Below are 26,819 nucleotides of genomic sequence, written 5' to 3' on the forward strand. Positions count from 1 at the left end.
GTTTTACTATAATCCTAACAAGCATTCATCTAAAGGGTTATCTAGTATACAGTACATAAAATAATAAAGCATATTATCTGATCTTTGGTGATATTGTAGTCATGAACTCTGGTTGTTAGGAGGGAGGGGAGAAAGTTATAGAAAATTCCTGTGACTCATGATAGCTTTGGGGGCTAAGCCTCAAACAAACTTATTTATAAACAAACTGAAAATGTGAAGTCAAATTCATTTTCACAGCTCCCAGGGAATCAGATAAGAAACTTGGGTATTTTATTATTTAAAAAAAAATTTTGTTTTTAACGTTTATTTATTTTTGAGACAGAGAGAGACAGAGCATGAACAGGGGAGGGGCAGAGAGAGAGGGAGACACAGAATCTGAAATAGGCTTCAGGCTCTGAGCTGTCAGCACAGAGCCGACGCGGGGCTCGAACTCACGGACCGCGAGATCATGACCTGAGCCGAAGTCGGACGCTTAACCGACCAAGCCACCCAGGCGCCCCGAAACTTGGGTATTTTAAATCACTCTCAGATATAATTATTTTTTAAGTTATTTTTAGCAGGAATGATGATAATTCTAGAAAAATTCTAGAAAGAAACCAAATTCTGAAACCCTGAAAATATTGGGTGGGCTTTCAACATATTTTCAACTGGTTCACCTAGAAACTGAAATATAAAATTCATTTTCAATTGACTCATGGTTGGCAGGGGAAACAGGAATCACAGAAAGTGTGTGCACATTAAATAAATATGTCCTAAGTAACAATAAAACCATATATACAGATTTTGGCACAACAGAATAGATTATGTGAATTCCATATCATAGGTTTCTCTTTAAGTATTATCTGTTAAAACTTTTAAGGTTGTGTTTTTCCTTTGCCATGGCCAGTCAAGTTTCTTCTGAAGTCTGTTGGGGAATAGTTGTTTTCGGCTTGAAGGCTAAAATTACTTTTCCATTGCAACATTTATGTTCACTGCCCAGGTGGCTTCAGTCGCATCTCATTACTTTTGATGTTTTTTACTTTTGGAGATTTCTATAAGTAAAGAAAAATAAGAAGGGTTCATCAGAAATGTGTATTGGAAATAGCCAGGAAAGAAACTACGTGCTTTCAAATACTGTTTATAGTATACTCACATGCATATATGTTTTTGGGAAAATAATTAGAAGCAAAACAAGAGGAGGCAAACAAACAAACAAAAAGCCAACCAAAAAACAAAATAAGACAAGGAAGAAATATAAGCTCTTCAGGAACAAGATACATATTTCTATGAGGTAGGAGACAATACCTTAAGTGTGTAAAGTGTTTTTCAGTTTACAAAGTGCTTTTCTTTGCATTTTAGTTTAGAAAATCTCTATTATACAGGCTATGTAAGGTAAAAACAACAACAACAAACCACTGAATCCACAGTGAAGAGACTTGCCCAGCAATCACACAGCTAGTAAGAGACTGAAGCTTGATTGTGCTCTGAAAGTGTCCGATTGCAGACCCATTGCCTCGGCTGTGACACGAGGCCTACAGAATGGAACCCAAACCTAGTGGAGTTCCAAAGACTGCACAGGGGGAAAAGAGTACCTATAAATGTTAAACTGAAGAAAAAGTACCAGGTCCCAAGCGTAAGCAGAATGATTTACTGTTTCTGAGGAGCACATACAGATTTTCCATTAACGCAAAATAACACTGTATCAAGCCCTCAAGTAAAGCAAGCTATACCACAGTAGGGATTCTATGTTCAGGCAAGACACTTCATGCCTTTCCATTAGGGCTTTGGGGAGCATGGGGGCTGGGAGGTTTAAAAAAATTCTACTAGCATCCACTATAATGGTCAAGAGGTACAGAAAACCTGTCATCTCTTTTGCTCTCCCATACCTGCATTGTACTAGTGATCTGTTGAGTGCTAGCCATGTGGCCCTGAAGAGGAACACTTCAAGGTTCTTGACTCTGAGCTCTCATTAGCCTATGACTTCTTCCCTTCCTTCCCTCCTTCCCTTCCTTCCTCTCTTTCCCCCTCCATTTCCTTCTTTTCTTCTCCCTCCCTGTCTTTTTCCTCTTGTTTTTTCCCTTCTTTCCATCTCTTCCTCTCTCCCTCCCCTTCTCTTTTCTCTCCCCTCTTTTCTCCTTCTCCTCCCTCTCCCTCCTCCTTCTCCTTCCTCTTCCCTCCCTCCCTTCCTTTTCTTCCTTCCTTCCTTCCTTCCTTCCACATACTAGCTGTATAACCTTAAGGAAGTTACCTAGCCTTTATGTGCTTCATTTCTTCATGTTTAAAAAGAAGAAGGGGTAAGGGTTAATAATTCCTATTTTACAGGGTTATGACAAAGATTAAATTAGGTAATAGATGCAAAGAGTTTTACATTTAACACTAAAGAGGTTCACTGTCTCACCAACTGTTAGCTATTTTTATTACATGTGTGAAATATAAAGACAAAGTATAGTTTTGTGACATCTGAGGAGCTCACAGACTAACTGGGAAAGAAGAAAGGAGATGTCAAAGCAGAAAGAAGTGGAATTTCTCCACACATCATGCTAATTTCTCTGGAAGCCTCAATTTATGTTCCTGCATCAACATCTCTCAATGCTAACTGGGGCGGGGAGCTGAGGGTAGGGGGTGGGATGGGGTAGTCAAGTGGCCTAATGAGAGAAAGCCTGGATTCCATGCGCTTATGATTTCATTCTTTCTCATCACCCGCCAGTCCCAACTTCTACCTTTAGATTTTTAGGTCTTCCTCACATCTCAAACAGCAATAAAACTACACACTGTCAAATATACATTATAGATGAAGGAACACAGCTTTTTAGGCAGTATGCCCAGATTTAATTCCCACTTCTATCACCTACTATCTTTATCTGTAAAAAGGGATAGCAACATTATTTCTCCCTCACAGTATTGCTTTCCTTGTAGGAAGAAGGGGACAAGGGCAAATGAGATCAATATATTGTGATATAAAGAAAGGGAATCTGAAGAACGAGGTCTGATTCCTGAGTCTAAGACTTATGGACTGTGTGTCTGGAGGAATCTCTGAATTCCATTTCTCTATCAAGGAATGAGTTGTGATAGTAATAACTGAATCATAGAGGTGAGGAAATATCAAACGAAATAATGGATCTGCAAGTGCTTTGTACAATGTAAAGTGCTACAGAAGTATTACCTGTTATTACCATCTCATATTCACATAAAACTATTTATAAGCCTGTAGTCTGAAAGTTCAATCTGTCATCTTGACAGTTATTAGTCTCATTCTCCCTTGTCAATAAACTGATTTAAGATAGTACATAGTTAAGCAGAAAAATGGGAGGTGAGGGAATTAGAATAATCAGATTATCTCAGTATAAAATAATAGGATTTAAATAATCTTAGTTTGGAGGGGACCTTACAAGTTGCCTTTCCCTGATCGAGCCCAATCTTCCATCCAGCACGAGAACACCTCAAACAACACTTGGGTTCTTGTGGCCAGTTCAAGTTGACAGAGCAGATCTCACATTGAATAGAATCTCAAAATGTACAGGAACTGACTTTTCTGAAAATTGTTTAGGTTTTAAAATTCAAACTGATTTAAAAGCTTCAACTCTTTTGGCATTCATCAACCATTCCTTTTGGAAATGTCACAAACTTTATATGGAGGTGATGTTTCTTACACTGAATTGAATATTCACTGATGGCTTTTGAATTCACATTTACTTAAATGACTAAATTAACTGAGGGATGTAGAATCATGTACACCCCTTGGAGATCAAGCCAAACACTTCATCCATAGAAGAACAGGTAAACAATGCAGTCTTGTTTTGTTTTTCTCTCTAAAAAGTATTCTTTAGTAGTTAAAATCTACATCTTTGTAAGAATAACCTATTATTCAATCCACACAATAAAGCTTTATATATGTAAAATCAGATGAATTTTTTGAATGAGAAGATTAAGGTGAAAGAAAAACATCCATTTCCTTTTAGTTTAGAGGAATCAAGTTCAAATTCAAGTTTATCTAAAATTGCTTTACATTATCTTCTAATGCTGATGCTTCCTAAGGAGTGAATTTGAACCACTGCTAGTCACACCCTGCTCATTTTCCCTTTGGGAAACTTTGGGATCCAGTCTCCTCAAATTGCTCAAGCTGATGATGAACAGTAGAACCTGCAGAAAGCACAACTACTTCTTAGAGGAGGCAGCTCAACTGTGAAATGTGGCTTCCTGGAATCTCTTCTCAAGATTTTCAACTGGATTTTCATCCATTTACCCATTTTCATATCTGTATCTAACCTCTACTTTCCTTAGGACCTTCTGTAATTAAGTTATTGGCTGAGATTGAAATAGCTGCTGTATTTCTTCCTATCATCATATTTCATCATTTTTTTAGGGGTGAGTCTTATATTTATACTCATGGCAACTATTTTTGCACACAAGAAATGTTTCATAGTTGTCACACATTGTCCATCAAGCCCAAAATGGGAATCTGGGGCTCATTTCTTTGTTCAAGAAATAATTATCAAGAGAGTCAGCACTCTTTTAGAATCTAAGGATAGAGCAAACCGATAAAAATCCCTGCCTCTATGGTGCCCTCATGTGGGGAAGGTGACCCCTGGTCAAAATAAAAAAGTAAGGTGTATATAACATGTTGGATGGCACCAGGGAGATAGGCAGCCCCATACAGGAAGGTTTTAATTTTAAATAAAGTGTTTACAGAAGGGATCACTAAGAAGCCAATGGTTAAGGAAAGACTGACCGAAGACAAACCTCAAAGTCCGTCACTCTCTGGGGGAAGATTATGCCATTTGGAGAAAACAGTCTGTGTAGGTGTTGAGGATGCAGCACACTAGAGTTTCAGAGAAACAGTTGGGAGGCCAAAGTAGCTAGATAGTGACAAAGGAGGAGAAGTAGAGAGGCCATTGGAGGGTTTTGAGGAAAGGAGTTACATGATCTGACTAAGGTTTTCACACATGCACTCTTGGCTGCTGTGTTGACAATGGACAGCATGAGGCAAGGGCAGAAGCAGACTGGGGCACCTGGGTGGCTCAGTTAGTTAAATGTTTGACTCTTGACTTTAGCTCGGGTCAAGATTTCGCCGTTCATGGGTTTGAGCCCCACATTGGGCTCTACACTGAGAGTGAGAAGCCTGCTTGGGATTCTCTCTCTCTCCGTCTCTTTGCCCCTGCCCCACACATGTGCTCTGGAAAGAAAGAAAGAAAGAAAGAAAGAAAGAAAGAAAGAAAGAAAGAAAGAAGAAAGAAAGAAAGAAAGAAAGAAAGAAAGAAAGAAAGAAAGAAGCAGACTGACTAGGAAGCCAATACAAGAATCCAAAAAAGAAATGATGATGACTTGGATTAGGTTGACAACAGTAAACATGGTAAAAATAAATAGTCGTATTCTAGATATTGCTTGAGGATAAAACCAGTAGGATTTGCTGATAAAATGAGTGTGATGAGTGAGAAGAGAAAAGTTGTCCATAATTCTTCCACTGCATTGTTTTTCAAAATGTGTTCCAAAGAACCTCCTGCCTCACAGTCACATAAAATATACGTCAAAATAGATTCCTAGTTTCTACCTGAGAACTACTGAATTAGACTGTTTAGAGCAGAGGTTAGAAAACTTTCATTCTAAAGGATCAGAGAGTAAATATTTTAGGCTTTGCATATGGTTTCTGTCAAAATCACTCGGGCAATATTAAATGAATGAGTGTGGCTGTTGTTGCAATACAATGTTATATAGACATTGAAATTTGAATTTCATGTAATTTCCATGTCACAAAAAATATTTTTTCGTTGTCTTTTTCTAACATTTAAAAATGAAATAACAAATATTCTTAGCTCATGGGCATACAAAAACAGACAATGGGACAGGCTGACCGACTCACTGCCAGTTTGCCCATCTTGCTCTAGACAGCAGATTCCAAGAATATGTATTTTCCCCCAAGAATATGTATTTTTAAGATGCTCATAAAGTGACTTTTTTATGTGCAAGAACTTAAGAGAATCACTGCAATAAGTTTTGAAAGTTACTGTCAACTGTTCCTTTTTCCTTTACTTTGTTCATTGGTCAGAATAAAAAACGTTTCTTTAATAAAACAAGAACTAGAATTGGTACGAAATAATGGATAAAAGAAAGATTCTCATGTGCCAACAAGAAACATGTTTAGAAAAAAAAAAGGAGAAAGGAAATTTAAAATGATAAGATTGAAAGTTATTTATGAGGATTTTCAGAGAATTAGGGAAAGACTCAAAAGTATATTATTTAGAAGTAAATTCTATAGTTAAAAAAAAGCCTTTACCATTAAAAAGGATCAATTGATGATTTGTGCATGACTCCATAAAAGTCAAAGGCAGAGGTCACCACACAGATTCAGGCTCCTGTTCTACACAAGTGAAGATACTGTCCTCAGTCTGGAGAAAACTATTATTTTGCCACATGAAAGAATATCACCTATTGTAAGTTGGACACCATGCATGTAGCTTAGTTGTTAGGTCACAGTTGTTAGGAGTTTACACCATGACATCTCCTTTTTTCACTTGATCATCTAATGCTTTGATTGCTCTTTCTAGTGTCACACTCAAATCACAAAAAAACATGGGGGAAACAAGAAAAAAAACTTCATTTACTTAAATGGATCTGTTAATCATAATCATAGTACAAAAAACATTATTCTCGGCTTAAAACCTGATTTTGATTTTTCATCTAGTATTTCTCAACTTCATCTCTACTTTCTAGTATATTATTATCTTCTTAATTTCAAGATTTAATTCACCAAAGTTTTATTTCTGAGACTGAATCAAATATAAATTGATAATTTTTATTTCAGAGAAAATAATTTTGTAAAATATAACTCAAATGCAATGTACAGTCCTAATAGATAGATCTAAAACTATTAGCAAAGAACCTTTTTGTACCTAAATAATTTACTGGTGAAAAAAACAACAAGTTACTGAGTGTTTAGCAAGCATTGTGAAATCTATATGAGTGGAAATGAGAAGAAAAAGGAAATGGAGTGGAAGACAAGACTTCAAACAGGCTATCTCAATAATCTATCTTGGTCTAACACTCCTGACAACTAACAGCTAGAAGATATATTTCTTCAAATCTCTAACAGATTCCTTGGTGTACTCACATGGTTAAATATGATGCCACAGCAATCAATATAGTGCTAAACAAAGACTGTTGATTGACCCTATAATAATAATAATATTTTAGTGTATCCTCTGTGCCAGTCTCATTACACAATTTCATGTGAGGCAGGTATTTTTATTCTCATTTTACAGATAAAGAAACAAAATCACAAGAAAATGTGACATTCATTCAAATAAGAGTTCAGCCTTGGGTCTGTCTGGTTGCGAAGCTTGAATATTGCCCTCTATAACTCACCATCTTGCACAATGTTTCCCCAGTGGTTAATGTTCCTGTCCAGCCACAGATTGAGGAGAGAATGGAGTGAGAAGAAAAGAAAAGAAAAGAAAAGAAAAGAAAAGAAAAGAAAAGAAAAGGGTTGCATTGCCTAGAGAACTGCTTTTCCCTTTCAATATGGTATATGATTTTGCTTTTACAATTAACATTCTGCTGATGAGATTTCCCATTGGTGAAGGCTGACGAGTCAGATTTTCCGCAAAGAGAAAACACTGCAGGAAATAAATTAATCTCTGGGGAAGATGAGGGGCAAGGCTGTCAGTACTCACACAACTGCCTAATAGGAAATGATATTTCAAAACTGTTGAAAGAATGAAATGACTGTGGGTTCTCCTTCCAGCATATTCTTAAACATTTAAACCTTCCGAGAAGAGGGAAATGGGTTGCTATAAAATGAAGAGCAATCTTACAACATTTCACTTTAGGCTGTCAGTACTTCCAAACTCAGATAGTATTCCCTGGAAATGTCAGAGGAATCATACCGGTGTCCTTGTTTTGTTTATATTATGAAAAATCTGCACTGATGTTAAATAGAAGGATGAATGATATACCAGATTTTTTGATTACCAGTTTGAAATTACAGGAACAAAACAGATGAACATAGGGGAAGGGAAGGAAAAATAAGATAAAAACAGAGAGGGAGGCAAACCATAAGAGACTTTTTTTTTTAAATGTTTTTTTATTTATTTTTGAGACAGAGAGACAGAGCACGAGTGGGGGAGGGGCAGAGAGAGGGGGAGACACAGAATCTGAAACAGGCTCCAGGCTCTGAGCTGTCAGCACAGAGCCAGACGCAGGGCTCGAACTCACAGACCGTGAGATCATGACCTGAACTGAAGTCAGACGCTCAACCGACTGAGCCACTCAGGCGCCCCTAAGAGACTCTTAAATACAAAGAATAAACAGGGTTGCTGGTGAGGAGGAGGGAGGAGGATGGGCTAAATGGGCGATGGGCATTAAGGAGGACACTTATTGGGATGAGCACTGAGTGTTATATGTAAATAATGAATCACTGGGTTCTACTTCTGAAACCATTATTACACTATGTGTTAATTAACTTAGATTTAAATAAAATTTAGAGAAAAGATAAGCAAGTAGGCGTCTTTCATGGAATAAATAAATAAATAAATAAATAAATAAAATTGTCCAATATTTTATATAACAGATTTTCCAGTCTTTGGAGTAAGGGTAATTATTGTGCTTAGAATTACACACTACTTACAATAACACTGAATTACTGAAGTGTTCCTTTATTCAAATTGAGAAACGGAAATATGTTTTATGATATCTAAAGTACTATCTCTTGATAGCATGTTTTCAGTCATTCTTCAGTCCAGGTCGTTAATACAGAACACCAACTTTATCTAACTCTCAAAGTAGTCCCGATAGATAACTGCCTCATGTTTCATTTCTCATAATACAAGTAAAATCTGAAGTTGAGATCAAATGTTAAGGTTAAATTAAAGCTCAATATAAAAATTTATTTATTTTCCGATAGATCCATTCTTCATCTGTAGCTTCTACCTTGACTTCAGTGATGAGTTTTTTTTCCACGGAGCTTGTTTTCTTTCCCCTGTTTAATTGACCACAATATGTAGGTTCCTACATGTGGTGAATCACTTCTATGTGACTTTTGCTTACAGGTGACCAAAGCTGCATGCTCTATGATATCAGAATAGGCCACAGAATCTCATACTTTCAGCATTGACAGGGCACAGAGATTTCTTGGTGTACCTCCTCTTTTGGTAAGGAAACTATAACTCAGAAAAATGAAATGGCCTGTGAAGGGCAAGACATCTGGGTATGGCAGAACTGGAACTAGACCTTAGGATACCTGCTTTTTGTTTTCTGACCTAGGGGGTCTTCTCACTCCTTGACAAGTTGAATTTATTATGTAAGATGAGTTGTGGCATGAATTTAATGTAAAGATGGAGGAATAATTAGAAGAACATAACTGAAGCTTCAAAAGAAAGGACATTCCAATTGATAGCTTTGTTCAGGAGAATATAGAATTTGCTCAGTAGAGCACATTTATGCAGGGCAAAAACAAATAGGCATATTTAAAAGATTATCCTTTCTGGCAAAGAGTGCAGTTTCTAGAGAGACACAGAAGGAGGAAATCTTTGTTCAGCCAGTCGGATCACCACAAGCAATCTCTGCAATTAATGAGTTGACCTACATTATAGCCAGATCCTTTTCACAACTAAATGATCATCTTCTGATACCAAATGACTTTGTCCTTGGCTGAAGGAAGCCACCTTACCCACAGTCCTGCCCCCTTCTTTGAAGCCTCGATATCCAATGACTGATAAAGACCTGGCCCCTCATCCCAAAACAGGACAACTCTGAAGAGCCATACCAGCTCCAGGCCTTCCGGTGGGAACAGCTAAGGTCTCTGTTGTGACTGTATTATGACTCAATTTCCCCCTCTGCCTAGACCTCCTTTTGTTTCTCTGCCATATGTGTCATTCCCAAGAGCACTCCCAATAAATGTTCCACATGCAAGCCCACCCAGGGAACTAGACATGAAACAAATAGCTTAAAACAAACATTTGTACTTAACACACGTCGCCTACCAAAAATAGCACTTTAACTGAATAAACAGTGAAGTCCTGTGCTCTTCCTGAGCTATTGCAGCTGACCTAAGATGGGGAAGATGTCCATTAGGGAGGGTCAGGGCTTTCCTGTCCCTGCAGAGTTGCACTATATCTTGGACTCAGAGGAGTCAGTGTCTCATCTCCAAAGAAGGTTTCCAATTGACTCCCAGGCACATGGGATTCATAGGAGCCATGAATTTCCCAGGAGGATACATTCTTCGAAGGAAAAAAGGTGCCAGCAGAAACTCAGAAACCACAAGAGCCACAACAGGTGGTCACAGCCAGCGCTTTGCAAAAGACACTGTCTGGAACCAAAGTTTTTCTTAGTGATCAACTCATAAGGATGAAAAAGTTAGTTATAATAGCTATGATTCAATTGGAGTTTATTATGTCTTATACCACCTTTAACCTATTTCATCGAATATAGTCTCCAAAATAGCCTATGGTGTAGCCCTATTATTAATTCAGTTTTACAAATAAAGAGCTAGAGACATTAACAAATTGCTCATGGTACACAGCTAGCAAGTGGGAGCCAAGATTTAAACCCAACAGTCTGAGTTCAGACTCCAAAGGTTAAGCACTTAATCATCCCACTTTTAGAGGACTGTTCTTTTAGTAATTTATGGACAAACCTATGTACAGGCTTAATAACAAAGTTCCTAAAATAAGACGTGGGCATTGCCAACCTGCCAAGCAACCAGAGTGAGTCAAGGACCCACAGAAGAAGGTCATGCAGGAGACTGGGGGAAGCATTTACATTGGCTGCTTAGGGAAGAAGAGCCAGGCCGGGCAGCACGGCTCCTGAGGTAGAATTTATTGCTCCCCTGGCTGCAGCAGTGCAAACTTTCATCACACGATGTGCATTCAGCCATTCACAGCAAATCTTCTCATTATTTACGTTCAAATCTAAAATAAAGAATTCCTTTTAGCATAACGATTAGATACATATTTGAATTGGTTCCACTTCATCTAAGTGGAAGAACAAGATTTGGGTGTCCAAAAGGAGCAAACTGGGAGAAGCAGCACCCCTGTCTTCATAAGATTTTTGCTTTTGTTTTTGCTTTTGTCTGTGATGTGCTACAAAAGACTCTAAAACTGCCATTCTTACCAAAGAGAATTTAGGAAATTACTGACTTCTGTCGAAGCACTAAAAAGAGGGGAAAGTTCGGAAAGGGTATCATCTGCTTGTCCTGATCTCCGTGGTGGCTTCTGGATACTCAGAGATGAGCTATCTCTGGTATATGGTAAATATTAAGTAGAGATCCAGTGAGTCTTTTTTTTTCCCAAATAGAGAGACATATATTACAGAAGATAAAATGGAATTTGAAGAATTATATTTCTGTGTTACCTAACTTTTGTATTTTTACATATGGAATTGTCATACACTTTAATTCATAGTGAAGACAGCTTATTCTGTAATTGATTGTAATTACAGATGGGAAAGCAAATGAAGATATTTCCCAGATGAGCGGACTAAACAATTTCTAAATAAATGTATGTTGAAATTAACCTAAGTAAGGAGAGGTCAGTTTACCGTTCTTAAATAAAGTTAGGAGTCTCACTTGCTTAAAAACACTACTTTAATTCCAGGTGTTCTTTTTTCTTAAGCCATCACTTAGAGGCGACATCTTCAAAGCAGGTGCTGCCCGGGTCTGTGACATATTCTGCACTATTCATGCAGGGTGCAAAGCTGGGGCTGTCCAGTGCCATCCCAGGAAGAGGTACACACAGGGGTAGATCAGATAAGTTTTCCAATGATTGAAACATAAACTTTGATCTTGGGAATTTTGTTATCTGGTATTTTGTAGGATCCATAATCTTAAGGGGCAAAAAGTTTTCAATGAATTAGTAATGGCTTGAGACTCAATATACTGCAATATTCATTGCAGTAGTTGTTTCTTTTATAGTCATGCTTGATTAGTATTTGAAATTTGCAGGAATTGCAATATGCATGGTTTTCAAAGCCCTTCACAGAATTTCATTTTTATCAGTCGGCAAGAGTCAATGAAAAGGCAATAAGAAAAGCTCTATGGGATATTTTTATAGGAGTGTCAAAAGTCAGTAAGCTAACTACATGAAAGAACCCAGATTGTACAGACAGAGTTTGAGCAGAAACACTTCAGAGACGTTATATCTAGTATTTTGACTTTTACATGCCCTTGGAGAAAAAAAGGAGCGCTAGCTACAAAACCAAATACGGAAGGGAAAGGAACAAACCATATGCTTAAGAATAATTACCGTTTCCATTTTCCTACAAACGAAATGTGAAGTTTCAAAGATAAAGTGTAATAGAAATTGAGCTGCTTTGGTGTGTCTAAAATATTGCCAAGAAAGAAAATTCTCATTTCCCTTGCTAACTCATCCCAGATTTCTACAATATGGAAGTTAGTAGCAATGCTATCAACTTCTCCACAAGTCCATTTGTTCTTGTTTTGCTTTTAGTAGAGATGAAAAATATCAGATCATCACCCCTAGAAACAAAACCATCATAATTCACATATACATTAGGTTACTTCTTTGACACATCTTTAAATTAAAGACATCTCAGTTGCTATAACCTCTTCTGAAGCCATTAATCCTCTTGTTAATTCTAGCAAAAATTTAAAAATATTATTGTCATGATAATACAAGCAATCTTAAAACACATCCTTGGCCATGAAAACCATAAATGAAGAGAATAAAATAGAAATAAAAAATAAAAAAGAACAATGAACAGACTTATTGTGAGTGTCTAATATTACGCTGCACTTAAAACTACATCTCAATGAGATTTGCAATTCAGGCAGTCACTTTGAGAGAGCCACATATTCCAAGCAAAGTGGTAGTAACAATCTGTAAATTATGCATTTGTCATGTGGGCAATTAAAACCATTGTCACGTGGCTTAACTAACCTGTGGTTACGTTGGTGGCTGCTACGACAGTTGCCCCACTCTTGCTTTTCTCTTTCTCCAGATCGGCCGAATCATTTTGACAACCAACTGGTACTTTTGAATCCAGGCCAGCTTGATTTGAGTGCAGTTTCTTGTCTACATGGAGACTCTGAAATGACACAGGCCAGAATGATTGATTTCACAAGTAAATTATCAGTCCAAAATAAATGCTTCCCAGAGATATGACAAGGATAAACATTTATCATATGGCAAGTTATGTCTGTATATCTGAATCAGAACATTCGAAATGTCAAAGTGAGTTACAAATTACATTTTCATCAATATATTTTGGTAATCTACGTGTGGAATTTTTTAGGCAATCTGAGTGACTAGAATAAGAAGTCATCTGAGACTCAGAAAATCATCTTCAAATCCTGTTTGTGTACATCATTTTCTTCTTGTAAAGTTTATAAGATATTTCTCATTTAACACATTTTCACTCAGTTTTTATTCTTAGAGTTAAATTCTACAGCATTTCACAATGTGTTACATAATCACATATTGTATAATGAAGAGCAGGTTTCATTTCTGCATTACCTGTGGCCTTTATGTAAAACAAATCATAGCATCTACTTTAAATTAACTCATATTTTTATCAGCACTATGCAAACTTGACAAAGCTTCTCTACTCAATTTAAGAATAATAATTCCTCCTAACAATGAATTATTAAGGCACAACATCAATGGACCCTAAAACACCTCCCACATATAAGAGATGTCACAGTGTTTGATGTAATACTGACATATTGTATGCTTCAAAAGAATCATCAGATAGGAGCAAAAACTAGAGACCTAAACAGGAAACTGAACTTTCAGCACTTTGAACCATATTCAAATTCAGACTAGAGGGTTTTCAGTTTAAACATGGTTACATAATATTCAAAGATTCATAGAGTCAAAATTAGCCAGTCAACATTGGCCATCCACATTAGCCACTTTGGTTCACTAAGGGATAGGATAATGAACAATTTTCCTTAAGTTCCTCGCGCAGACTGTGTACAGCATTAAGTTTATCAAAAGCTTTATCAAAAGCTCAAATTAAAGGCTTTTAAAGCTTGGAAAAGGCCAATCAGGAAATTAGGGTCCATCATGATTAAATAATTAACCCAAATAAACAGAATGAATGGTGCCGAGCCTCAGGGATACGTCTCCCAACCCTTAGTCCAGTGCTTTTCACACCACTGTGCAATCCATTTGTTCATTTATCCATTTAATGTGGTGGATTGGTTACATTGATGGCCCCATTTCTTCACCTCTCTCTGTATCCATGTCCTTCATGTAATTTTGCCATGTCCTTCTACTTTGACTTTTGACTTGTCCATGTGACTTCTGGATCAACAGGATATTGACGCATGCGACACAGAGACTTGAAAGATAGTTCCACAATTGGCTTTGCTCATTCTTGTCCTTTCACTACTCCATGAATACATGCTTAGACTAGCCTACTGGGGGTTGAGTGGCACAGAGAGTAAAGTCAGGTTACCCCAATCATCAGAGCTGAGACAACCAACAGCCAGTAGAAACCCAGACATTTGGGTGAACCAGCCTTGATCAGGTCAGCTGAACTCCACAGTTTCGTGGACTAAATAAATGTGGTTTGGCTATATGCATTAGATTTTGCTGGTGAGTATGCAGCATTGTGTGGCCATAGATAAATGATATATCCAATTTATCTATAGAATCCCAGATACTGGGTACAGCATGAGAATACAAATGTAAATATGACATAGTTTCAGACTTTAAATTGTTCCAACATAATTTCTTAAATTGTTTAAGTGGAGAATTAAAATAGAGTGCGGTAAGTCATTTGTAGATAATTCTCAAATTCCTTCTCTACTAACAAAAGATGGGATCCAGGTGATCCTATGGGGGACAACTCAAAAGATCAGCATTTGAATGTCGGTATTGGCCAAAATGAAACTGCTACACCTGTTTATATTTGACTCATCCACAGCCCAGAAAAATTTAAGTCAGTATGAATTTTTATTTTTTTTATTTATTTTTTTATTTTTTTAATTTTTTTTTTCAACGTTTATTTATTTTTGGGACAGAGAGAGACAGAGCATGAACGGGGGAGGGGCAGAGAGAGAGGGAGACACAGAATCGGAAACAGGCTCCAGGCTCTGAGCCATCAGCCCAGAGCCCGACGCGGGGCTCGAACTCACGGACCGCGAGATCGTGACCTGGCTGAAGTCGGACGCTTAGCCGACTGCGCCACCCAGGCGCCCCGAATTTTTAAATTTGTTGTCAGGCTTGTCACATAGTTTGTATTGGCCCATAGCTTTGAAAAGAAGCAGATTAAACTAGAATTTAAGTATTTTTGATATTAGATGCCTTTGGAAAATATATTCATTCAATGACTATTAAATCATAGTTTTTCAGTATTGAGTAATAAACTAGGATAAAGAAGAAATGTGGCTTCTTGTTTTTTCATTCCAAATTCAATCAATATTATTAAAATATTGAGGGACAAATGTAAAAATTCATGAAAATTATGTGAATTATAACCAGATTTCAAAGAAGAAACACAAAACTTAAATAAATTTCTGAAACCTGAAACCTGTAACATGAAAGGCTGAGCAGATCAAGGCTGACCATTTGATCATAATGGGTCAAGTATTGCACAGGTCTGGTGCATCTTGGTGCAAATCTCTGGCAGATTGAGCATTTTATAAATACATTAGCATTTCAATAATTAAGAACCCCACTTTGCTAAATAAAGGCAGTCCCCACACTGGTCTCCTCTAGTGGAGCCATGTCAAGTTTTCAACCTCTCCTTTTTTTTACTTGTTACAGTCTGGTTCCTATTCCCTAGTCCTAACGTAAAAGGAGTTAGATGTGTCTTAAACTGTTGATCCTGCTGTGTTCTCTCAACCTTGTTTACTTAAAGTCAGTCTCTCCCTCCAGTTCCTGGCTTTTCAAACCATCCACAGGTACTAATTTTCTGCTTCAAAAAATCTCCACAATGCTCCATTTTTCATTGCCCAAATGCCTTCCATTAAGCATCAATCCCTTCCTCTTTCTCTTCCTTCTTATCTCTCAGATTCTCTCAGATGCCTTCAGAACTTTGCTCCATAGTTTGCAGTTTTCACTACATATTCAACTTTCTTTTAGAACATTGTCACTACCTCCCTACCTTGACTAAAATTCCATTCTCCATTGAGGATAGCACTTCTCCTACAAATGAAGATGCTGCTTATTCCTCCACACTCTAGACAGCCTCAAGTTGATATTCTTTTTTTTTTTTTAATGTTTATTGTTGAGACAGAGAGAGACAGAGCATGAATGGGGGAGGGTCAGAGAGAGAGAGGGAGACACAGAATCTGAAGCAGGCTCCAGGCTCTGAGCTGTCAGCACAGAGCCTAACGCAGGACTCGATCTCACGGAGTGTTAGATCATGACCTGAGCTGAAGCCGGACGCTTAACCGACTGAGCCACCCAGGTGCCCCTAGATAGCCTCAAGTTGATATTCTTGCCATAGTACTGTCCACTGCACCCTTACCTCCTTGCTAAAAATCCCCACTGCTTTGATATTCCTGCCAGCTAGGTAGGCACCATCTCCCTTCTTGTTGGTATCATCCATCTACCAATCTCTAGTCACAATCCATTCTTCATAAAAAAAGACGGGATTATTGTTTTTCCTTCCATTCCCATGATCCTGGATGATGTTCATATTTACGAAGACATTCTATTCAACACCGACTGGATCTCCTTATTATGAATGAACTTTCCATTTCTCTCCCTTAGACTTTCACTTCCAGAGCCACACCTGAAACCTGTCATAATAACCTTTTCCCCCTCCAAAATCACTAAGTGTCTTCCTCCCTCACCTAATCTCCTATCTTTTATTGTCTGTACTCAAGCCAAGCTCCCATCTCCAACACTGTTTTTTCCACCAGGACAATTCTTGGACCTCATTGGAACCTGGGCTCCATTGATCGTTCTACTTTCTCTATATCCACCAGCGTCCAAGGCTCATTTCCCCTTTTTTTCTACATAGCATCCATCCCAGTTTGAAAACTTCCATCTGTCCGACTTGATCCTGCTTTAGCCTTCAGCAGCACTTGACATGTCTAGTCACTCCCTTTCTTTGCCTTAAAGTCTCTAATACCGGGGCGCCTGGGTGGCGCAGTCGGTTAAGCGTCCGACTTCAGCCAGGTCACGCTCTCGCGGTCCGTGGGTTCGAGCCCCGCGTCGGGCTCTGGGCTGATGGCTCAGAGCCTGGAGCCTGTTTCCGACTCTGTGTCTCCCTCTCTCTCTGCCCCTCCCCCGTTCATGCTCTGTCTCTCTCTGTCCCAAAAATAAATAAAAAACGTTGAAAGAAAAATTAAAAAAAAAAAGTCTCTAATACCACTTTGACCATTGACTCTTAGTCCCCTTTGCTATTTCAACCTTCTTTACCTACACATTGACTGTTAAGACTTTCTCAGAGTTTTGTTATTGACTGAGTTGTCTTTGTACCATCCTAGATAATTCCAACAATCGTGTGGCTTAATTTACTGTCTATGTGTTTATGACTTCAGGGGTGAAGTGGAGATTTATAAAATGAGATGACCAAGGGCTTGTGTGCTATGATAAGTACTCTGGATTCCAATTCTAAATGTGCTTTAGCTTTACAACTCCACCACTATTCCTTCCTGTCTTAAGGCTTGGATCTTCTGTTTGCCTAGAACATTCCTCACAAACTCTTCTTCTTTAAAAAAAAAAATTTAATGCATTTTTATTTTTGAGACAGAGACAGAGCGTGAGTGGGGGAGAAGCAGAGAAAGAGGGAGACACAGATTCCGAAGCAAGCTCCAGGCTCTAAGCTGTCAGCACAGAGCCCGAAGCAAAGCTCAAACTCATGAACTTTGAGATCATGACCTGAGCTGAAGCCAGACGCTTAACTGCCTGAGCCACCCAGGTGCCCCACAAACTCTTCCTCTTTAATTTATTAAGTCTCAAGTTCCTGCAAGTCTCCCTTCACCATGTAGCCTTTAGTCAGCACCTTTGTTTTCTAGGCTTTGAGTACCTTGTAGTTCTACTGTGATGCAGTTTTCACAGTATAATTAAATACTACCTGATTTAGTGTTTAATGTTTATCTCTCTGGTTAAAATACAAACCCACTAAGAATAAGGACTATGCCTGTCTTATTCATTGTTCTCAGTCCTTATCTCAGTATTTTAAATATAGTAGGTATGACATAACTACATGCTAAATTAGTGGAGAAATGCATGAATAAATATAGACTTAATTTTTATGACTTTTTCTTTAGCTAGCCTATCAACGGCTACTATATAGTCACATGTTCATATGCTAGAAGTGATATCCAGTCACTCTGAACAGTAATACTTATTATATATTTGAAAGGAACATATATTTTTAATTCATTTCACCCATAAAAAATACATATTGCAAATTTTGTGCTTTTAAATAAATTCACTGTTGCAATCATTGAAAACACTATGGTTCTATAGTGTCCCATATATTTCTGTGACTCGATGTGGATTGGTTACTATCTATGAAAACTATAAATCAAGGAATGGTTATATTAGGGAAATAGAGAACTTAGAGTGTACACACTGTGGGCCCATATTCCCTAGGCATGAGATTGTGACCTGACAATAATGGAAGAAATAAAACTCTGTCAGGCACTGCTTCAGTGATGTCAATCAAGCCTTCAACCTGAATATCAGGTCCAGAGGAAAATGAGAAAAATAATGTGTGCAAAGAACAGAGAAGAACACAGATAAATTTGAACTGGCATCATCAGGCTTTTGTGTCCACTTTACAGTTGTAGTTCAAAAATAAACTTTATTTTGTATAATTTCCACTTAACTTGTCATTAGAAATAAGTCATTATAATCCTGTCTGCTAATATAAAACAACTGTTCAATTATTTTTCATGTTATTCTTGGTGTGTAGCTTGTATATTGCTTTTAGTGGTCCTGCTGAAAGCAATGATCCAATAACAACACACTGAATATTTTTCTCATGAACAAAGAAATGAACAAATTAATATTACCCAAAAAATATTTTCTTTCTTCAAATCCATCTTTCATCTCACCAAGGCCATGTTATGAGGGAAAAAATCATCCTCTTCCAAACAATTTATTGAGATTCTCTGTTCATGATTACATTCATCCACGTCCCTTTTCCCCAAGGGCGAGACTCGCTTTTCTTTAGAGAGTCACAGAGGGCCTGTCTTGGCCCAGGGACTGAACATCATTTACATGTTAAACAACACGAAGTATCCCAGATAACGTACTTTACTTTTTACAAAAAATCAACCACTCTCCTAACAGGCTAAAAAAAGCGTCCTCTTTCTCTGCTTGTATAAACAACTGATCCTTTCCACTGCCTGTACTTTTTCACTTCAGAAAAGTGAGTACAAGGGACATGTGACATTTCAAGTGGTATTTGGGAAGAAATTTCCCATTAACTAACTTTCTTCCCCATAATTAAATTACACTTAAAACAAGAAAATAGTAACAGTAATTCAGAAACTATACATTAAAATAAAGAAATGAGGTTCCAAATCCAATCATAGGAAACATAGGTTTGCATATTCAAATTATCGTTCCAGAACATATAATCCTCTATGCCATCTGTCTTCTAATGGGTGAGAGAGAGAGAGAGAGAGAGAGTATGTGTGTATTTTCTCTTTTGTTTGTTATATGGTTGAATCACCATAAATAATTCAGAAGATTATTAAGCAGTTTAAAAAAACTAATAAATTTCTCATTGTGCATTATAAAGACCCAATTAAATGGAGGCAAATGTTTGTTTTTTCTGACGAAAATATTTAAACAAGTAAGAATATAAACTGAAAAATAATTTAAAGTTGATCATATAAACAGTCCTCTCTTTCAGACAATATCTGAGATTTCATAGAATTATCCATCTATACTAATAACCTGCCTTTTTACATAGAATATGTCCTTTTGTAAATATTTTTTTTTTGAGAGACAGAACAAGAGACTGTGTGTGTGTGCAAGCGAGAGAAGGAGGGTCAGAGAGAGCGAGAGAGAGAATCCCAAGTAGGCTGTCAGTGTAGATCCCAACATAGGGCTCAGTTCCACGAACCATGAGATCATGACTTGAGCTGAAATCAAGGGTAGGACACTCAACCGCCTGAGCAGAATATGCTCTTTATACGACCTGCAAGAACGTCCTTTTGAGCTTGTTCCACCCAATCCCAACAAACCATCTTTGAGAACCTTCCTGTCCCTTGCAGCTGGAGGTCGTTTATAAGGGGGTTGCCCAGAACTATGGTTGGTAGGCCTCATTCCATCAACCCAGCAGAAGCCCACTACCACCTCTCCCACTTATCCCAGAGTTCCAGGCTGTGTCCCTCCCATGTGAGACCCTTTGCTGGCATCCTTTATCCTCGACAAGTGTTTTCCCCCTCAACCATGCAAATGAGACCATTCTTCAAGTGAGACCATGATGGCTGGGCTCTGAGCTGGCAGCTAACTGGGCACCTCAGCAGCAATATCAAGTGCATGCATGTGGCTTGACACTTAGATACTCTTGGACCAAATGTGGTTAACAAGTGGGATAGATCTGTCTCTCTTTTACCTGCTGCAAGTACCTCCAGAAGTTCAGGACATTTAAAAGAGTTGGGGTTTTCTATCTGCCTTGCCCTTGCCCTTGGGTCAGAGAAGAGGCAATTGGCCCATGCAAAAGAAATATGGCTGTGTCTGCTTCCCAAGTTGCTCTGATTAAAAAAAAAAAAAGACATCTTTCCATCACAGCCCTTCAAGAACTTCTTCTACTTGCTGAACTTCCTGGAACCAGGTCCAAGAAAACAAATCTCTGATGGAACTATTAGAGATCTTATCATGCATCATATATCAAAGATGTACCATGCTCTCTGGGAGAGAAATCCTTCATTTACCTAAAGACTACTTTAAACCTTAACTTTCAAAGACATCTTTCCAGAGCATATTATGTATTAAAGAAGATATTATCAGTGTTAATATATTTCAGTTGCATCGTCCTCTATTTTCCCTGATTAAAACAGGGAACTAGACAACTTGACATCTAGAAGTCCTGCCATTCTGATTTGACCACCCTCTTGAGGAAAACCAAGTCCTAGCTCATGAATATTGAGGAAGAACTCAATATAATCACAGACTCTGTTTGATTTAAACAAGTTTAAGAATTTTCCTTCAGAGTACTCAGGGTGAAGAACCTCTTCACACCCTTTTGTCAAGCTCAATTCAATCTGCTTCTTGCTCTTCTAATCTTCTATAATTTTAGCCAAAAATGAAATGGACACTTGAAGCAAGGCTTAACCAATATATCTTCACTTTAAAATGAGTCCAGAAGAGACAGCTAATCTGTACGTTTGCTAATCTTAAGGAGATAAATGAGAAGTCTAGCCGCCTCAAAAATGTTACCCATGTCACTTCAGACAATGAACAAGCACGCAAAAGGGTTTGCTATTTTAGAGCTGCTGTGACAAGTGCATTTCCTACAAAAGACCAAGGTCCTCTTATCTATAATGTTGATCCATGGACACTGGAATAGCTCTGCATATAAGTAAATTTTCTCCTTTCTTTCTATTTGCCTTCCTGCAAATTTTAAAATTATTCATTCACAGGGCTATTGTTATAACTTTCAAGCTCCCATTTTAATTGGAAAATCATAACCCTCAGACTCAGTGGGGGTAATCTGTGGCCAAAGGACAGGAAAATTAATTTTAGTTTAAATTACAGAAGCAGAAATTACAGTAGAATAAAGTATGTGACATATTTTTTGTTTAGATTAGTTTTCAGTGGATTTAGTTTTTAATCAGTAGACGTATGAATAACGTTTGAAAAGTGTCCAGCAGAGTAACACTGGCTGCAGATGGCAGATGGGAGCTGCAATGCACCATATAATAGTTCTGTATCCAGGAAAAGTATTCTAAATTCATTTATTAAAAACTACATTTGAAATCATTTGACCGTCCTGGGTATTAAAACACAGCCTTTCATATAAGTCTTTGAAAGTCTTCCATATACAGCCTGATGTAAAACACTGCTGTATTATTATTTGAGCTAGAAATGATTTTGGTGAGTATGATTCATCTATTTCTTTAAGCATTCACATGACATGAAATGTAAAATGGCATGCTTCCCACTGAAGAGTTGCTAAAATGTAAAAATTTCAGGCCATTGTGATCTAGTGGCTAACATACCATGTAGTCATCGAAGGATGGTTCCCACCTTCTCACCTCAACTCAAGCCTGGACACATTTCCTTGAAACACTTTCCCATGAAGGCTGCCCTTTTGACTTCTTCCTACTCACACACCCTATTTCCCATGCCCTTTATAAAGCGCTGTCTGGCACTACCATTCAACACCGTCTCTAAATTTCTACAGAAACCTGGCCTGACCCTTCAGTTGTCTCCATGATCTTCCTCCACTTTCTTTATAATGCGTTCTTCAGCTCATGGCCTCCTCTCTGCCATTCCTCTGCCAACATGATATCAGAGGACCTTAATGTTCACATCTCCGTGGAACTTTTTTCCTACTCTTTTTTATCCTCTTGTAAGTACAATCGGAACCTGGACCTCATTGTCCTTCAGAATTTCTCCATCGTCAAGATCTTGGATTTTAGCACCCTCTCTGTGCCCATAATCTCTTAACAACGTTCATCCCTCTCAATCTTCAAGTCGTTTCTGCCTCTCAGCCTCTTTGCCTCACCTGTTTCCCCATCCAAGGGGTCCCTGGAAACTCCTTATCATTTTTCTTATTGTGGTTATAAGATCCTCACTTTCCATTCTACTCTTGTCACTGATCTTCCAAAGGCCGCTTATTTCTGGTAATTTTTTAAAGGCTTACAATTTTCCTATTTGTCTCTAATAAATTTATGTTTCCTGGTGATATCTAGGTCCTCCAGGTTGCCCAGTTATCTGAGGATCTCTGTTTCAGTTCCTAGTGAGGGGTACATAGACGATATTTCAAATCTTTTCCTCTTTTAACAAGCTCACAGTCACAGCCTGGCATTCCTCAATCTTAGGAAGTTATTTGATCATGTAATTCATTGAGATTGTGGCTATCTGAAATCAATTCCCACAGCTTTCCTTGTCTTGTCTTAGAAATTCATTTGATCTTTCTTACGTAGATTCTTTCCTCTTTCTAAAGTCAGTACCTTCTCCTTCTTCTGTGACACTTTCCCACCTTCCTCTTTGAGTTAATCAATTATTCTGCCCACTTATATTCTTTGATTCTGCCTCTCCATTGCCCCATTCATTTTCTGCCAAACTTTAGTAAGAGTAATTGATTTTTACTGCTCTTCCCCCCCCCCCCCAGCACTCACTTACTATCTATTTACTGAGTGGAATCTGGTTTCTGTTGTTACCACTTGATTAAAAATATTTTCACCAAAAGCCTTTCAGCCATCAGTCATAAATTCCATGGCCTTTTCTCAGACCTCACGGTTCCTGAGCTTTCTTTGTACATAACTCTGATAACCATCTCATCATCTGAAAAAAGCATTTTCCCCTCAATTTCCAGCAACTCCATTCTGTCATTTTCCTTTTATCTCTTGGTTCTCCATTCACTCATCAGCTTTGCCATCTTTTCTCTTTCCTACCAACCTGCAAATCAGTGATTGCTGAACCATTCTGATTGCATGTTCTTAACAAAACTTTGAAGCACAAAATATAAATGTCATACATGTACATATACATAAAATTACATATATATGTACTCTACCAACATATGTGTAATTATGTACATTTACTCTACTAATAATATACCATGTATAGGGCGCCTGGGTGGCCCAGTCCGTTAAGTGTCTGACTTTAGCTCAGGTCATGATCTTGTGGTTCATAAGGTTCGTGAGTTCGAGACCCATGTCGGGCTCTGTGCTGACAGCTGAGAGCCTGGAGCCTGCTTCCAATTCTGTGTCTCCCTCTCTCTCTGCCCCTCCCCTGCTCACACTCTGTCTCTCTCTCTCTCAAAAATAAACATTAAAATTTTTTCAATAAAAAAAAATATACCATGTGCATTATAAAGCAAACTCAAAGTAGAATTTTTAAATAATAAACTGAAGTTGATTAAAGTTGAAATAAAAATATTTTAAGCAAAATTATTTTATTAATAATGAGAAAAATAGTTGAATATTTTTTCATTACTTTTTTTACTTTATTATTAAAAAATTTTTTTTAATGTTTATTTACTTTTTTTGATAGAACACAAAGTGGGGAGGAGAAGAGAGAGAGGGAGACACAGTATCCGAAGCAGGCTCCAGTCTCTGAGCTGTCAGCACAGAGCCAGACGCAGGGCTCGAACCCAAAGACCATTAGATCATGGCCTGAGCTGAAGTCAGCCGACCAACTGACTGAGCCACGCGGGTGCCCCAGTTTACATTACTTTTTAAATCTTAATTTAACACTTTGTGATACAGCAATTCAGTTGTTCATTTTATAATTCGGTTGACCGATATACTGAGTTTTAATGGCTGTCCTGCTAAAAATGATACTTCACAAAGACACATAGATCCAAATGGAAAAGGCACATTGTTAGTAATTTTGCAAAGATATTGATATTGGCTAGTAAATTATCATCTTTGCTGATGTCAAAGTGATAATATTTTAATTATTGGATTAAAAACATATGAAATTCTGTGGAAGATTTTATAAAATGGTTAGAAATTTTGTTTCCAAGTTTTTGAAGTTTGCAAGATGAGAAGTTGCCTTGTTTTCAGCAATGGAAGCACATAACATCGAAATACTTTAGGGGCATCTGGGTGGTTCAGTCAGTTAAGCGTCCAACTTCAGCTCAGGTCACAATCTCACAGTTCGTGAGTTCGAGCCCCATGTCAGGCTCTGTGCTGACAGCTCAGACAGAACCTGGAGGCTGCTTCGGATTCTGTGCCTCCCTCTCTCTCTGCCCTCCCCTGCTCATGCTCTCTCATTCTCTCAAAAATAAATAAACATTAAAAAAATTTAAAAAAGAGAAATATTTTAAAGCAATCCACTTTCAAAAAAACCCTATATAGGAGTATTCTTTTGGTACAGATATGTTTGCTCCTTTTAATGGAAGGGCCAGCTCAAGTATGTACGTGTGCATTCCTCCAGGTGGCACACTACTGACAGGCAATTATGAATTAGGTAGATGAATTTGAACACTCACCTTTTAGTAAAATAAGTCTTAGTTTATGTGCTGCCGAAGCGAGCATGTAAAATAAATCTTAATATTAGTACATCTATAATTTTGATAAAAATGATTTGTTATAAGGCAATCAGCAAATCTTTTTTTTTTTTCTAGAAGCATGTCTTTTTTATTTAAATTTTATTTAGGTAGCATACAGTGCACTGGTGGTCTCAGGAGTAGAATTCAGTTATTTATCACTTCCATGGAACGCCAAGTGCTCATCACAGTAAGTGCCTTCCTTAATAGCCATCACCCATATAGCCCTTCTCCCACTCACCTCCCTCCATCAACCCTCAGTTTGTTTTCTATCGTTAAAGAGCAAATCTTTAAATGGTTCAAAAGAGTACCACCGTTATTCCTCATCTTACAAAGTGTCATGAGAAGGGGTATAGCTCAGTGGTAGAGCATTTGACTACACAGTGTCATGAGGGTCCTACTATATTTTAAACTTTCGTCTCTATAAATTAACCCGATATTTAAAACATTATTCAGAACTTTGTAAATTTCTGGCTACTATTTCTTTGCTGTAATAACTTGCTTACTGGGGCGCCTGGGTGGCGCAGTCGGTTAAGCGTCCGACTTCAGCCAGGTCACGATCTCACGGTCCGTGAGTTCGAGCCCCGCATCGGGCTCTGGGCTGATGGCTCAGAGCCTGGAGCCTGTTTCCGATTCTGTGTCTCCCTCTCTCTCTGCCCCCGCCCCCCGTTCATGCTCTGTCTCTCTCTGTCCCCCCCCCCCAAAAAAAAATAACTTGCTTACAACGGCACTGGGAATACATTTCATATGTGGAGTCATATCATTAATCTTCCTTTAGAATCACTTTTAAAAGTCTAGACAATGCAGTTTCTCTATTAGTAGTTGTACTTGCTCAGTTCATCCGTAAGGTAATGCTTTTGCCAAAGAGGTCATTAAGGAATGGAATAATCTTTTTTTCCAATGTATAAAAAAATATCTCATGGATTTCATTTTTTAAAAATTCTTTTTAATGTTTATTTATTTTTGAGAGAGAGAGACAGAGAGACAGAGTGTGGACGGGAGAGAGGCAAAGAGAGAGGGAGACACAGAATCTCAAGCAGGCTCTGAGCTGTCAGCACAGAGCCTGATGCAGAGCTCAAACTCACGGACTAAGATATCATGACCTCAGCTGATGTCAGACACTAACCAACTGAGCCACCAAGGCACCCCCTCATGGATTTCATTATTGAAGCATAATTTAGGAAATACAATGAACTCATATGTTGGAAAACAACTGAAGTCTTATGCAACTCTGCAGAAAACCTCCCTTACTGAGTCATTTGTTCATACAGATAATTATTAACAGCTAACCTTTATTTTTTACTTTCCAAATGCCAGGTACTATTTTATGTCTGTTACATGTATTAGTCTATTGAATTCTTCAGCATTTTTTTTCTAACCACCTTCCAAGAGTATTTTCAGAAAAAGAAATGTGTTTCGTTTTTCATCATACTGCTTCTTTGTATTATTCTAGTCATTTTTTAGGAAAAACTGATATACTTAATAAAATGTAGTGTTTTTTTATCTCTGGTAAAAGAAAAGCCTCAAATGGGTTTAACCTTAATTTTAGTGAATTTTAAATGTAATGAAGTACGGGACTGATTGTAACATAATTATAAGCAGCACTGAAAAAGTAATTGTCTTCACATTCTTTTCGCTCAGTTTTAAAATATATTGTTAATCATGAGAGCTTCATTTTCCCAGTTTCTAATATCACATAACACAGTATAAACTATGATGAAATTCACCATCACTTATACTATTTG

General features: G+C 37.8%; 1 protein-coding gene across 1 annotated transcript in view; it reads right to left on the reverse strand.

Annotated features, from left to right (window-relative positions):
* Positions 1–478: 478 nt before the first annotated feature.
* The window catches only part of THEMIS (thymocyte selection associated), a 186,072-nt gene continuing 159,731 nt past the window's right edge, over positions 479–26,819 (reverse strand). The window contains exons 5-6 of the mRNA XM_040474585.1: positions 12,867–13,014; positions 479–1,031 (exon numbers count right to left, since the gene is read on the reverse strand). Of these exons, the coding sequence (XP_040330519.1) occupies positions 1,000–1,031; positions 12,867–13,014 (180 nt within the window). The 3' untranslated portion in view covers positions 479–999. The remainder of the gene's footprint in view (positions 1,032–12,866; positions 13,015–26,819) is intronic.

This window comes from Herpailurus yagouaroundi, unplaced genomic scaffold (genome assembly GCF_014898765.1).
Source record: "Herpailurus yagouaroundi ecotype Mexico unplaced genomic scaffold, PumYag 139, whole genome shotgun sequence".
Taxonomy (NCBI): Eukaryota; Metazoa; Chordata; class Mammalia; order Carnivora; family Felidae; genus Herpailurus; species Herpailurus yagouaroundi.